Genomic DNA, 14,594 nt, shown 5'->3' with positions numbered 1-14,594 from the left:
TTTTTTGCCGCTTGGACTCTAAAGAAGCAAGAATCACTAAACATAAGCTAAAGTCCCCCACATGTTTTGCCTGGGTTAGCCCCAAAGGAAGTATAGCATCTGTGTGTGATAGAAGTTTCTATTATCTTTTGAAACTCAAGACTGATACTCATTTGTGTGTGTATGTTTACCTGCTTTAATCTTGTAAATAACTCTCATTTCTTTTCTCTAGTTAATAAACTAGTTTGTTACAGGATTGTCTACAAGCATTGTCTTTGGTTATAGATCTGAGTACAATTGACCTGGGGTAAGTGACTGGTCCTTTGAGACGGGGAGTAACCTGAATATTGTTGTCATTTATGGTGTAAAGTGACCATCTATCACAAAGTCAAGCTTGCCGGGGTGGCAGGATAAACTGGAGTGCCCAAGGGGACTGTCTGTAACTCCATGTCAAGGCTTTTAGAGTGCTTCAGAAGTTCACACTTGATAGTTGGTTGATGAAATGTAACTATAGAACATACAACCAACCAGTTTGGAGTTTTTGCCCTGCTTCTTTACAGTCTGCCCTAAGGTTGGCACTACCGCTTATGAGCCACTCCAGACAGCATGACAGTGACATCAAAATCAATTACATGGTAATAAACTTAGTCATAAACTACAAATTGCCGTAACTGAATGGACTGAGCAAAGAATGTTGCCCAATTCATTCAGTCATGTTGAAAGGAGGAGGGAGAAATGTTGTTTTTCTTAACCTCTGAGAATAGGACAAGAAGCAATGGGCTTAAATTGCCGCAAGGGAGGTTTAAATTGGACATTAGGAAAAACTTCCTGTCAGGGGGGTTAAGCACTGGAATAAATTGCCTGGGGAGGTTGTGGAATCTCCAGCATTGGAGATTTTTAAGAGCAGGTTAAACAAACACCTTTTAGGGATCATCTAGATAACACTAAGTCTTGCCTTGAGTGCAGCGGATTGGACTAGAAAACCTCTCAAGGTCCCTACTAGTTCTATGATTCTATGATGAGTTCTCTTTCTCTGTGAAATGCCAGGCACACACGTGCTACTGAACATATAAAACAAGCTGGTTAGAATAGAGTTCTCTACAAACACTTAAGGAATCACCCGCAATGATGGAAAAGGTAATACAGAAAAAAACTGTTCTTTAAATGAGTTTTAAGCAAAATATTTTAGTTTTAAGCTTACTTGGCGTGCTCCTGTTATGTGTTTTCAATTGCATCATCAGACTGCATCTCCTATTCAGTGGCCTAATGTGCCCTCTGCTGTTTGAATTCTAAATTATTATAATTCCTAAAATTTAAAACCCAGGTTGCATTTAAAATAGGTAATATTTTCACAATTAAAAAAATATTTTATAGTAAGTTCCAAAAGTAATGGCATAAAAACACAAAAATGCATCACTGGTAAAACTGTTCAGGTATTTACAATACTTTTCATGGTTAATGCACAGACTGCTATTTCAACAGTGACTAAAATATGATCTGTTAGCGCCATCTGGTGGTTTATACTATTTCACTTTTTTCTAATTCAAGCAAGTTGCTTTTTCTTTGAGTTTTCTCAAATAATAGAAATCATTTCTCATGATGAAAATGTTCAGTGACTAACTTCTGAATAACCATTAACTCCCTGAACTGAAAAGTACAACTAGTTTATTTCAGCTTTGTAAAATTACCCTCATAGAACTATCACACTGCTTTTGATTTAGAGAAAATGTGATTGACTTAAGCCCTGATCCACCAAACACTTACACACCACACTTTGTCATGGGTGATCTAATTGAATTCAGTGGGACTACTCATATGCACAAAGTACATGTGTAAACATTTGCAGAACTGGGGAGCCTAATGTGTAGCAATGTTAGAGAGATTATGAACTGCTGTACAAGTTACTTTCAAAACTTTTCACTTGTTTTGATGTTTGCTAGTTTAATTGACAAATTAGCACTTTTTTGTTATATTCACATAGTATATCATTTATATACAAAATTTTACATTTGAAGAAGCACATAATGCAACAAGAGGAAAAAGAAACTGTCATTGAATTGGTGCCATTTATTAAAAGTTTCTTGGATGTTATATAAAAGGCAGGAACACTTTAAACTACTTGTCCGAATCATAAAAGTTTTGAGAACAGTAATAAAATATAAGCGTTTTCACCATAACAGTTTGAAAACCCAAGAGACAAACTGTGAAAGAAATACATTCAAAAGATTTTTTAATAGCAGAGTGCCATCTGGTGGGAAAAGAAAGTTCTTTCATGTAGAAACATTATTTAAGGTGGTCAGTATCTCTCTGTTAGTCTATAAGGTGCCACAGGACTCTGTCGCTTTTTACAGATTCAGACTAACACAGCTACCCCTCTGATTCTTCAAATCTTGAAACCAATGAGATAATGTAGAAATATGAAATGAGTTGCACACCAACAGAGGAACTTCCTTGCTGAACAGTGGTATGATGTAAAGTTAATTCCTGATAAAATGCATATTGAAGCATATTTATCAAGTATTTTCAGGTGTTAATGTGAAAAGTATGAGTTTGAAATTACTGATTTGTACATATCACAGGTCTCTGAGGTAAGGTTACAGCCTTTATGAGCATAGCTAGACTTAAGTTATAATACTTGAGTATTAACAAAAATATAGACCTTAAAATACCCACTGTATACTCAAATTTCAATCCATAATGGATGACAACTTTGTCTGTCTTTCAAGACTAAAAATGCTTGATACGGTTGAGGGAAATTTGTTGAAGTATATCAACTAAAATCCCTTACAAATAAGTTCTAATTGTGACATGTGACACTAGGCCTGACTCTGAATTTACAACCATTTTATACTGGATTAACTCCTGACTGATTTATGTGGAATTACTCCAGATGTAGATTAGTATAAGTGAAGGGAGAATCAGATACATTTTGTCTTACAAGATGTTACATTCCTCTGCCAAATATATTTCTTAAAGACTATAGCTTATCAAACTGCATTGGCAATAAATGTGTTGTTATATCAACACAATATAGATACATGTACCCAAGTTTATGCTTGAAGTATGAAGAAAAATGAGGGAAAGATATATCTTGCTGCAGTGTAGGATTGGCACTGCATATAGAGAGTACAGTAGGTAAATGAAATTGTATTAGTGTTCACTACACATAAAGGCCACATCATGGAGAATAATTGTTTTGGCCTCAAAATTTTACCTTCATATTCAAGTGACACTAAGCAATTATTTAAATCCTGAAGTGCTGGTATGGATCACTAATAAGTATAGTATTTCTGTTAATACTCAGACATTTGTTTATTGAGTCTTTGTCCTCATTCTTAAAGAAGGGCCTTAATTGGAGGGAAAGTAGAATATTAAATCAATCTGTAGACACCTAAAATGAGTTCCATATAAAGAATTAAGTGGATTAGCTGTACCAGTATGGTTGGTTATGGTTTTAAAGGAAGTTATTGACTGCACCTACATAAATGTCTCTGTTTAAGTGATTTAAAAGGAGTAATGTCCCAGAACTATAGGTACAGATTGTAAGGGTTATGAGGACTATGAAAAAGCAGGAAGCTGGATAGACTTTTAAAAAAAAAAAAGCCCTGTTCTTAGATATCACATCACCTTAAGATTTGCTTTGCCTTTCACCTGTACTTCCATAATATATAAACCAGCTTCCGGCAGGATCACTGTGAAGAAGTCTAAAAATGAGTAACTGGAAGGGAAAATAAAATTTCTTTGCACTAAGCTATAGTGGCAAAACTCAAGAGCGAAATTGTGGTGGATTGGCCCAAAATTATCCAGTTAAGGAGGGCACTAGGTTCATTACCTGGGCTGTAAAACTTTAGAAATGCTACCAGCTGAAATCTCAGTGCTACTGGAGTATTAGTCTTGAAAATTCAACTGCTGCATTTGCCACTTCTAGCCTAGTTCACCCACCCTAACTCCGACTGGGTGAGGGTGGCCTAGTGGAAAGGGGGCTCTGTGCAGGGGACCTGGCCGTGCCTCCTTCCCTGACAAAAGCAACGTTCCCCTCTCGTGCTCCCTGCATTTTAAGTCGTGGTTCGACTTCGACACAATGGGGCTGGGAAATCAGAGCTCCCCGGGAGGGGGACGAAGGGGCTGCGCTACCTGTCACCTCCCTCCCATCTGCTGCAGCCCTGAGCAGCTCCAGGCTTCGCCGTCCGACGTGGAAGAGCTGGGCTGCTGGCAGCGTGCAGGGAGCAGGCTGGGGGCGGGGAGGTGTCGGCTTGGCTCACCCCGCTTTGTGTGGGGCAGCCCCGGCTCCTCCCGGCCCAGCAAAGGGCACCGAGGCCCCGGCGGCGCTGGGCGGGAAGGAGGGGGCCCAGCAGCCACACGGTTGCGCAGGCGGTGAGCTCAGCGCTGCAGCCGCTCTGAACTAGGGGCGGTGCCTGGCGGGGGGAGATGGGGGGGACTGGGAGGGGGGCTGCCCGGGCAAATCCCATAAAGGGCGGCCCCGGCTGCCCCGGCTCCTGCACTCACGCCGCACCGCGGAGGCGCTCGGAGTCCAGCGAGTTTGCAAAGCAGGGACGCGCCCCCGTCCTCTCCTCTCCCCCACCAAGCCTGAGCGCCGGGCAGGGCTGCGGACGTGCAACCGGCTGTGCCCCGACTCGGAGAGGAGACGCGCCGAGCCCGCCACCAACTCTCTCGGCAGCGCCAGGACAGGACAGGGGGAGCCCCGCCAGCTCCTGCGCCCCGCAGCATCCTCCTCACCCGGTCGGCCATGGCAAGGGCAGCGCCTCTGTAGGGACTCCGAGACCTCGCCGCGCTCCTGCTGCAGCCCCCGGAGCCACTGCCCCGACCGAGCCTCTGCCCGGGCGCCTGCGTGTCGCCCCCGAGCCAGCTGCTCCCTGCGCTCCCCCCGCGCCTCTCCGCGCGCAGCATGGGGCCAGCCCCTGCGCTCGCCTCCCTGTTGCTGGCGGCGCTGCTCTGCCTCTGCCCCTGCCCGCCGGGCGCTCGCGGCAGCCCCGGGCCGCGGGAGCAGCAGGAGCTGGTCGTGCCCGTGCGGCTGGACTCCGCGGCCGAGCCGGCTGCCAAGAGGCTCTATCGCCTGGACGCCTTCGGGAAGCGGCTGAGCTTGGAGCTGGAGCCAGACAGCAGCTTCCTGGCTCCGGACTTCAGGCTGCAGTACTTGGGCAGCCGCCCCCGGCAGGAGGAGGCGGCGGTGCCGGAGCAGGGAGCTTCGCTCGGGAACCAACCCGCAGCCGACCTGGCGAGCTGCTTCTACTCCGGCACCGTCAACCGGGACCCGAGCTCTGCCGCCGCCCTCAGCCTCTGCGAGGGGCTCCGAGGGGCTTTCTACTTGCAGGGGGAAGAGTACTTCATCCAGCCGGCCAACGCCTCCCAGCAGCAGCTCCACCTCCTGCGCCGGCGGCTGCAGAGCCGCGGCCACCAGAGCGGCGGCTCCAAGTGCGGGGTGACAGACCAGAGCTCCCCCCTGGCCGCAGAGGGACAGCAGGCGCACGTGGGCCAGACAGGTACGGGGACCCAGCTTGGCTGCCATGCAGCTTCTCTCCCGTTTACTCTCGTAGAAGCCTCACACAGGCTGATGACTTGAAATTGACACGTCCTCAGGGGCGTGAATATCTCGTGCGTGTTGGAGAGAGAGACCCTGGGGAGGGATTTTCAAAAGAGCCTTTGGCTCTTGACAATTCCACCCTCCACTTCCGAGCACATCCCCGCAGGCAGGGATGGGGAAATATTTTTTGTACTCCCTTCCAGCACATTAAGTATTTCTCCCTCGGTAACCTCTAGCTGTACTGGAGGTTGGTTTGGAAAAGGACAGAAGTTTAGTGCAATGAAAAAACATATATCGTACAAATATAGAGTGTGTGTATGGATGAACTATAGCCAAGACTGTCATCTCAATTGCATGTGCGTAAAATCAGGAATAACTTCTTTAAAGTCGTTTGAGTTACGCTGGTGTAAATGAAGAGAGACTCTGGCTCACTAAATAGGGGAGTAAACAAAACATAGACCCAAGCAGAGACATTTGTTGTAAATGTTGATCAAAGAATCCCACCCCCTAGTAATTAATGTACAGTATGTTCATTCACTAAAACGACTTATGACCCTGACACAGGTGTTTAGTAAAGAAAGGGGAAGTTATAGTGCCTGACAGCCCAGAAAGGGCGTATGAATGGGGGAGTTTAATCATCTGACTGGAGCAGCACATGGGAAGGGGAGGAGAGAGGAGTGGAACTGAAAGTCAGACGAGGGCACAGTGTCCTACCAGGGTAAGAGGCGGTGCTGTTGCAGGGTCCCGGTAGCAATCGGGTTGCTTGGCAGGAGCCTCGAGTACTGCACTGTGCGTTCCACGTGGAGCCCAATGATCTCATTCAGACTTCTGAGTCATTTGCAAGGGCTCACATCATACGCTCTTGGCCAAGGCTGCTCTTTACTGCATCAGCAAAAGTAACATAGTTAAAGCCGCTCAGGTTTCAGAGGTCAAAATCCGACTACTTCAAATGTAGGTGTGCAGTCACAAGCCTCAGATTCCATTTTAAGATCATTCTGCATTTAGTAATAAAGTAATGTAAAATATTTCCTGCCATAGATGCAAATTTTGTTTGTTACTGTATTTTGTTCTAGTTCCTTATTATAATCATTTACAGTAATGTTTCTGGACAGGCTATTCATATGCAATTTCCCCCTTTTTTTCTTTTTTAATATAGAAACTGGAAGCACAAGGAAAAAAAGATTTGTGTCCAGCCCTCGCTATGTGGAAACCATGCTTGTAGCAGACCAATCCATGGCAGAGTTTCATGGCAGTGGACTGAAGCACTATCTCCTGACTCTGTTGTCTGTGGCAGCCAAATTATACAAGCATCCCAGTATCCGAAACTCTGTTAGTCTGGTGTTGGTAAAAATTCTGGTCATCTATGATGAGCAGAAGGGACCTGATGTTTCTTCTAATGCTGCCCTTACCTTAAGGAACTTCTGCAGTTGGCAAAAGCAACACAATCCACCCAGTGACCGACATGCAGAGCACTATGACACAGCAATCCTCTTTACCAGACAGGTAAGGAAAGGGGAGGGAAAGTTTGGTCTTTTTACAAACAAAGCAAGCCTAACATTTTTAATGTCATTCTTCAGAAAAATCACATTTAGATTCAGTCCTCTGAGATTATTGACTCAAACAAGTGGGATAATAATTAACCACCTTTTTGTAATGTTCTGTTACTTCAGATGAAAGGCACTTTGCATGCAGCATATCACTGTTTTAATATATGGATTATTTAGCACTGAAATTATGGAATAAGTACAAGCATTTTTGCATGTTCCAAAGGAAAATTTTGCCGTAGTATCTACTGAAATTCTGAATCTTTATGCTCTTTCCATAAGTAAAGGCAAACTGCCAAGGTTGAATGATTCGTGCCAAGGTTAAGTTTGACCGGGTTAAATGAAACTGCCTTCTTTTTAAAAGGACCTTTGTGGTGCCAAGACATGTGATACCCTTGGGATGGCTGATGTGGGAACAATTTGTGATCCAAACCGCAGTTGCTCTATCATAGAAGACGACGGATTGCAAGCTGCCTTCACAACTGCCCATGAACTAGGTAATTCAACTTTGACATGAGATTTGAATTAATTTAAACTAGTCTGATACCATAAAGTAAATATCTCATTATGTAATAGTCTGTATGTAGGGCCCAGTTCTGTTCTCAACTCCTTCTAAAGTCAGTCAGTAGGAGACAATGGCATATGGCAGATTGCAGGAGCTGTAGATTTGACTGCAATTGCAGAAACACCATCTTTCTTAGATTGGCAAATGAGACAAGCAAAAATAGGGTGGCATCTGTTTAAAATTTTGGAACTATTCAGATAATTCTTTTAAATATCTAAAATGCATTCAGTTATTAGTTCAAGACTAACATTTAAATAATATATGCTAATGCATAAAACAAACTTCCTAAAAATCTTTTTTTTTTTAAGGCCATGTGTTTAACATGCCCCATGACGACGCAAAGCAGTGTGCCAATATTAATGGTCTAAGCCGGGATTCCCACATGATGGCGTCTATGCTTTCCAATCTGGATCGAAGCCAACCTTGGTCTCCATGCAGTGCCTACATGATTACAACATTTTTGGATAATGGTCATGGTAAGTTTATTAAACTTTCTGTTCAAGTTTGTACACTTAGCTTTTATGTGGCATCTAAATGTATCTTTGTTTTCTTTCTACTTAAATAAAAACTAAACTAAAAATGAAGCAGTCCCCTCCTTACAACAGTTTCTGTTAGAGAACTCCAATACAAGGTTATGCTTTTACTTGACTGCCAGTAACATTAAAGAAGTCTTTAATTGTTGGTATAATGAAGGCTGAACAATTATTTGAACAAAAAAACTAAGTGCAATCGAACAAATAAAATATTTTTTTCCCATTCAAACTAGCTAATTGATTACTATTTTTTCTCCAGGTGAGTGTTTACTGGACAAACCTCACAAACCTATACAGCTTCCCTCTGATCTCCCTGGAACTTTGTATGATGCCAATAGACAGTGCCAGTTTACATTTGGAGATGAGTCTAAACATTGTCCGGACACAGCCAGCACGTGTACAACTTTGTGGTGTACGGGCATCTCTGGAGGATTGCTTGTGTGCCAAACTAAACACTTTCCTTGGGCAGATGGCACCAGTTGTGGAGAGGGGAAATGGTGTGTGAATGGCAAGTGTGTAAACAAGACTGAGAAGAAGCATTATGATGTAAGTATTTTTTTAAAAATCTAGAATATGCAATAGTATTTCAACAAGATACATAGTTTTGATTTCTGATAATGAGTAAATTGAGGGTGGTAGCTAATAAAACATAGAAGGAATTTTGTGCAAGGGGCTCAACTTAATTAAGAGTTTTAGTGTGGTTGTGTTATATATATATATATATATTTGTTGTTTATCATTTTAGACCCCTGTCCATGGAGGCTGGGGATCATGGGGACCCTGGGGAGACTGCTCAAGGACATGTGGTGGTGGAGTGCAGTACTCCTTTAGAGAGTGTGATAACCCAGTTCCAAAGAATGGAGGAAAGTACTGTGAAGGCAAACGGGTGCAATACCGTTCGTGTAATATTGAGGACTGTCCAGATAATAATGGTAAGTTGGAGTTGATCTTTGACATGGAGGAAAGGGATGTTGGGGGCAGGAGAGATGATGGGGGAGGCGGCAAGACAATTAAAGATGAAGATCTAATGTCTGTCTAATTTTTCTCATATGTATAGGCAAAACCTTCAGAGAAGAACAGTGTGAAACACACAATGACATTTCCAAATCCCCTTTTGGAAGTGGACCTGCAGTGGAATGGACACCCAAGTTTGCTGGAGTCTCTCCAAAGGACAGATGCAAACTTGTCTGCCGAGCAAAAGGCACCGGATATTTCTTTGTTCTGCAACCTAAGGTATTTTTAAAAATACATGTTGTACATTAAATTTCAAGCAAGAATTCTTACCTTTTCTGATTATTTTTTAAAGTGGAGTCAAAGGATGTGCAAACTAAAATATTTTAATCACAAGCTTTTAAAACATTTTAGCCAGATTTTCCCTTCCTCTGTTCTACAGGTAGTCTAATCCCATCAATACAAACTAGATTTAAATATGTGGACATGATTCTTTCAAACTCGGTCACAGGTTTTTAAACTCACATACTCATCACATTTTATTAAACTGGGGTTTTTACAGAACATTGTGTTTCTATTATTTTATTCAAATTTTCATAGGTCCTTCAGCCTCAGATTAAATATCAGCTCCTTGTCTCACATTCCTAAAAGGCTAACATCTTAAAACGGTCAAAAGGAAATACTTTTTAATGTAATATATTTAGGCAGTGGAATTGGGAACCAATGGCTTAGCAAAATTAAAATAAGGAATAAATACACTTTTTTAAGACTAGCTTCTACAGCTATATGCTAGGTAGGATACTATTGAAAGGGCTATCAGTCCTTGCGCTTCATGGCCCAAGACTGACCCAACTGGCTTCAGGAAGCAATGTCCTCCCTTATATGGGCTTAAACAATTTAAAGTTGTCCCTTTGATAAACACTTGACATTAAATCAATTTCTCATGTTACCATTGAGTTTTAGTGTTGCAAATGGAATGAAGTAGCACGGCATACTTTAAATGAATACGTTTTACTTTCAACAGTAGCTATCTTCAGAATATGAAGGGGTGGGAGACATGTTGCATCCATATTTTAGTTTTATTATTAGTGTTTGCAAATAAAATGTCCATGTTCTAATCAAAAGCACTTATTACTTTTTAATTTTTTTAAAGGTTGTGGATGGCACCTCATGTAGCCCAGACTCCACTTCTGTCTGTGTACAGGGACAATGTGTAAAAGCTGGCTGTGATCGTATGATAGGCTCCAGTAAGAAATTTGACAAATGTGGTATCTGTGGAGGCAATGGATCTACCTGTAAGAAAGTGTCGGGCACACTCGTTAGTGCAAAGTGAGTTTACAAATACGGTTACTCTTTTCATCTGCAGTAGTTAATATCTTGCAAAATAACCTTTCCATTTCAAAGACCGGGATTGGCTCAGTTTACTCTTAGAATTGAAAATTAATCCTTTTAAATCAGTTGATTAGTTATAATTTTTTTAAGTAAAATCCCAATTAAATTAAGTGCATCATACAAGGACCTCCTGTACTGAGCAGTAATTTAGGATGTGATTCAACAAAGCATTTATGCACATGCTTGTGTCCTATTGAAAGTTAATTGGACTTGAGCATATGCATAAGGTAAAGCTCAAAATTTAGTGTTTTGCTAAATTGAAGCCTTAATCAGTGGAATACTAAGGATTCAATATTTGCATTTTGTTCCCTGTAGACCTGGTTATCATGATGTTGTCACCATTCCTGCTGGAGCAACCAACCTTGAAGTTAAGCAACGAAATAACAGGGGTTCACGACATGATGGCAGTTTCCTTGCTATTAAAGCTGCTGATGGCACATATATTCTTAATGGTGACTACACTCTATCAACATTGGAACAAGACATTACTTATAAAGGCAGTGTTTTGAGGTACAGTGGCTCATCTGCAGCTTTGGAAAGAATCCGCAGTTTCAGTCCACTGACGGAACCTTTAACTATCCAGGTTCTGACTGTGGGTGACTCACCTCAACCTAAAATCAAATATACCTATTTTGTGAAGAAACCACTACAGTCTGGGTCTGAGAAAACTTCCAGCAAAAAGAAAGAATCTTTTAACGCCATCAAGGAGACGATCTTATCTGAATGGGTTATTGAAGAATGGGGAGAATGTTCAAAGTCATGTGGGTCCGGTTGGCAAAGAAGATCTGTCAAATGCAGAGACCTTAATGGGCAGTCTTCCACAGACTGTGCAAAAGAACTCAAACCAAATGATCTCCGACCATGTGCAGACATGCCCTGCCCACAGTGGCAATTGGGAGACTGGTCACCATGTTCTAAGACATGTGGGAAAGGATTCAAGAAGAGATTATTAAAATGTATGTCTTACGATGGCAGTATGTTGCCACAAGAAAGCTGTGACCCTTCCAAGAAACCTAAACACTTAATAGACTTTTGCAATGTTACAAAGTGCACTTAAACAGTATCCAGTTGGGAAAGCTAGAGATTTTTTTTTCCAGAACAGTGCACTGAAAACAAGAGAGTTAGAGATAGTATGTGTGTCTTGCATATAAAAATCATGGTGAGGATTCATTGAGAGGGGACAGTACAAATAATTTTAGGGTGGTAGTCCATCATAAAAATATCCTGCAAAGTGCAGATTTGATAGCTTAGCAAGCCAATGTCACTGACTCTTTCATCTTCAGTAGATAAAGCCCTAAGGCATTATAATTTCCTTTAAGTCAGTTACAAGTTAAAGAAAACATAAGCAGGGGCCAAACAGAGTTTAAGTAAACATTTCAGATCCCCCTCCCCCCCCCCCTTTAGATTTCTGTTGTGGTACTGTTCAAGTCCCTAGGTTTTTTTATGTGGGTGGCTTGGGATGGGGGGGCAGAAGGGAGAAAATAGCTTTTGTCTAAGCTTAAAATAATTGGTCAAGGCTTACCTACCTCACAAAGGACAAAAAACAGGATTACAAAAGGAGTTTCAACTACATTGTTCATGGCTGCTATTGTTTCAGAGATTAGTTTTATATAAAAATTAAGCCATATTCTCCACAAATAAAGAGTCAAAAACATCAAAAACAATCACTCTAACTTAACCTAACTTAACCTGCAGACAACTAGAATGTTCTATTTTTAAGCATCTTTGTATCACCCCAATGTTTCTATCCATTTCTCTCATCCATGTTGATGTAGTCATTGTGACATGCGTAACCTACAAAGCTGGAATAAGTGGCAATCTCCATGGAACAGGTACTCTCTAAAAGTTGTTGCTTTTGGTGCCTCCTGACCAAACCACTGGTTTCTCTGGTTCAACTTTGGTTCTACCATATTGTCAACCAAAGTTATGACAGTGAAGGTTTGAGCGCTATCTCAAGTTCTAACTTTTTACCATGTTCCAGCCCATACTAGCTTACTTATTTGTGTTATGCTAGAGACAGATCAAAGGAAAAAGAAATTCCCAGTATGCATGGGAATCTCTAATATATGACATCTAATATTTTTATAGTGCTCAAATCACTTTTATAAGGCGGGAAAGACAAAGCTGAAGGATAGCGGGTCCATCCACAGCAGTACACTAGCAGTTGCTTAATTAAAAGTTTGTGCCAGTCCATAGACTATGAGAGAATATGGCTTTCCATATGTATATAGTAAAATATTAGATTATATGTACTTTATAAGTATTTTATATTTCTTTACCTTCTGGGAAGGGTTATAGTTTGTAATAAATGCGTATTATGAACCTATTTATTTTTATACTTCCTGTGATCTTCTAAGTTATCGCTTTTTTTAAAAGGACATATAACAAGGATAGAGTATTTATACAGTATAATAATATGTTACTAGAGTTAATAAATGAACACTATGAATTTTTGAAATTGTGTTTTTATTTCTACTTTATATATTGATTTATTTTTTTTACTCCAGTGAAAGTACCAAAAATCTAGAGTAACATTTTCAAAAGTGACTAAGGGATGTAGGAGCCTAAGTTTTATAGGTGCTTTTGAAAACTTTTCCCATGGTAAAAGAGTAATCTTGGGTGCCCAGCAGTGATTTCATTTTTTGGGGGAAAAAATGGAATATGAGTTAATTCAGTGGTCCCCAACGCGGTGCCCGCGGGCACCATGGCATCTATCTGCGCCGGCGGACAAGCAGCATTTCGGCGGCGACGCCTCTTGATGTTGCCGCTTCTGGTCCTCGGTGGCTCATCGTCCAGTGCCTGCCAGACGAAAAAGATTGGGGACCACTGAGTTAATTGATATTATTATTGACTTTAATCAGCTTACAGATGGGACAGAACTTCTTCTGTTAGCTTGTGTTTGTAACCAACAACATTTCTACAAAACTAGCTAATTTACCTGCAGTACTTAACATATTTTAAAACTTTTACTGGGAAAGATACATTTAAGTTAATAATAATTAACCAGAAGTCAGAGGTTCCCTTAAGCAAACTTCTTGAGGGTATGATAAGCAGACTCTTTTAATTAGAAGTGCATTTTTAATGAACTGCTCTAAAATTTTTGTAATACGCTCAATAATGCAAATCAGAGTTTAAACATCCAGAAACTGAATTTTGCTCCCTTAACTCTAACCTAATGCCCACTGAGCTCAAGAGAAAAATTACTATTGAAGTCAATGGGAATTTTTGTCTTTGAAAGGAGCAGGAGTATGCCCAGTGTGAAAATTGCAGGCCATTTCCTGCTCTCTGAAATCCAGCTGAAGTTACATCTGTTAAGGGAAAGTAAAATTTGGTACCATGTCCTTTAGAAATCTATTAAAGGTGCCCTGACAAATGTCAGGCCTTCTGTGTTGTGAAGCAGTAATTATCTGTTACTCCACGGGTGATATCCTGTCCCTGCTAAAGTCAGTTGTACCAGGATTTCACCCCTTGTGCAACACAGTACCTTTTCCTTGCTACGTTGGCCAGGGGACCTACATTTGCACTAAATGTGATTGTTGTTAAAATATTTTGTAGTGTTTATTTCTAATGTTATTTGTGGTTTCAATTCCATGGTCTTTCCATGAGAATTGTAGGAGTAAATATTGTTTTAGTGTATCTTATTTCCACTAACATTAAATCGTAGCTTTTTTTAAAAAAACACTACAGTTGATAGGTGAGAAATCAAATGTATAGCAGTTTGCAAAAAAGACAGTCTGTTTTAATTTTACACGGCACCTCTCCTCCATATCAAATATATTTTCTAACAAATACCAAGTGCACATAGCCTAAGTGCTTAGTTATGCTTGCACAGTTCATGCTAGCAACTTGTGAACCCAGTGAGTTATAGTAATAAAATTCCAGCAATGTGCTGTAGCTAAGGAATGGGCTTGGGGCCCAAGATCTCTGGTTGGTAGTCAGTGCCTTACCCATACTACATACATCAACCAAGAATAAGTGTGCTGTGTAGGGCTAACAAAACAGGGGAAACTGTTTCTCACAAGCATACCTATGTCGATTAACGGCATTCCATGGTGTTGACATCCTCTCCCCACTCCCAATAAAAGGCT

At 41.2% G+C, this 14,594-nt stretch overlaps 1 protein-coding gene across 1 annotated transcript; it reads left to right on the top strand.

The window, feature by feature from the left end:
- The first annotated feature begins 4,491 nt into the window (after positions 1-4,491).
- ADAMTS1 (ADAM metallopeptidase with thrombospondin type 1 motif 1) lies at positions 4,492-12,953 on the top strand. Its single transcript, XM_045002248.1, has 9 exons — positions 4,492-5,480; positions 6,678-7,024; positions 7,430-7,562; positions 7,939-8,106; positions 8,423-8,709; positions 8,909-9,095; positions 9,221-9,396; positions 10,268-10,443; positions 10,822-12,953. Exons 1-9 carry the CDS (start codon positions 4,886-4,888, stop codon positions 11,561-11,563), a joined length of 2,811 nt encoding a protein of 936 aa, XP_044858183.1. The 5' UTR covers positions 4,492-4,885; the 3' UTR covers positions 11,564-12,953.
- Positions 12,954-14,594: the final 1,641 nt, after the last annotated feature.

The sequence above is a fragment of the Mauremys mutica genome, chromosome 1 (assembly GCF_020497125.1).
Source record: "Mauremys mutica isolate MM-2020 ecotype Southern chromosome 1, ASM2049712v1, whole genome shotgun sequence".
NCBI lineage: Eukaryota > Metazoa > Chordata > Testudines > Geoemydidae > Mauremys > Mauremys mutica.
Note: the sequence above shows the minus strand (reverse complement) of the source record. Positions and strands in the feature narration are given on the sequence as shown.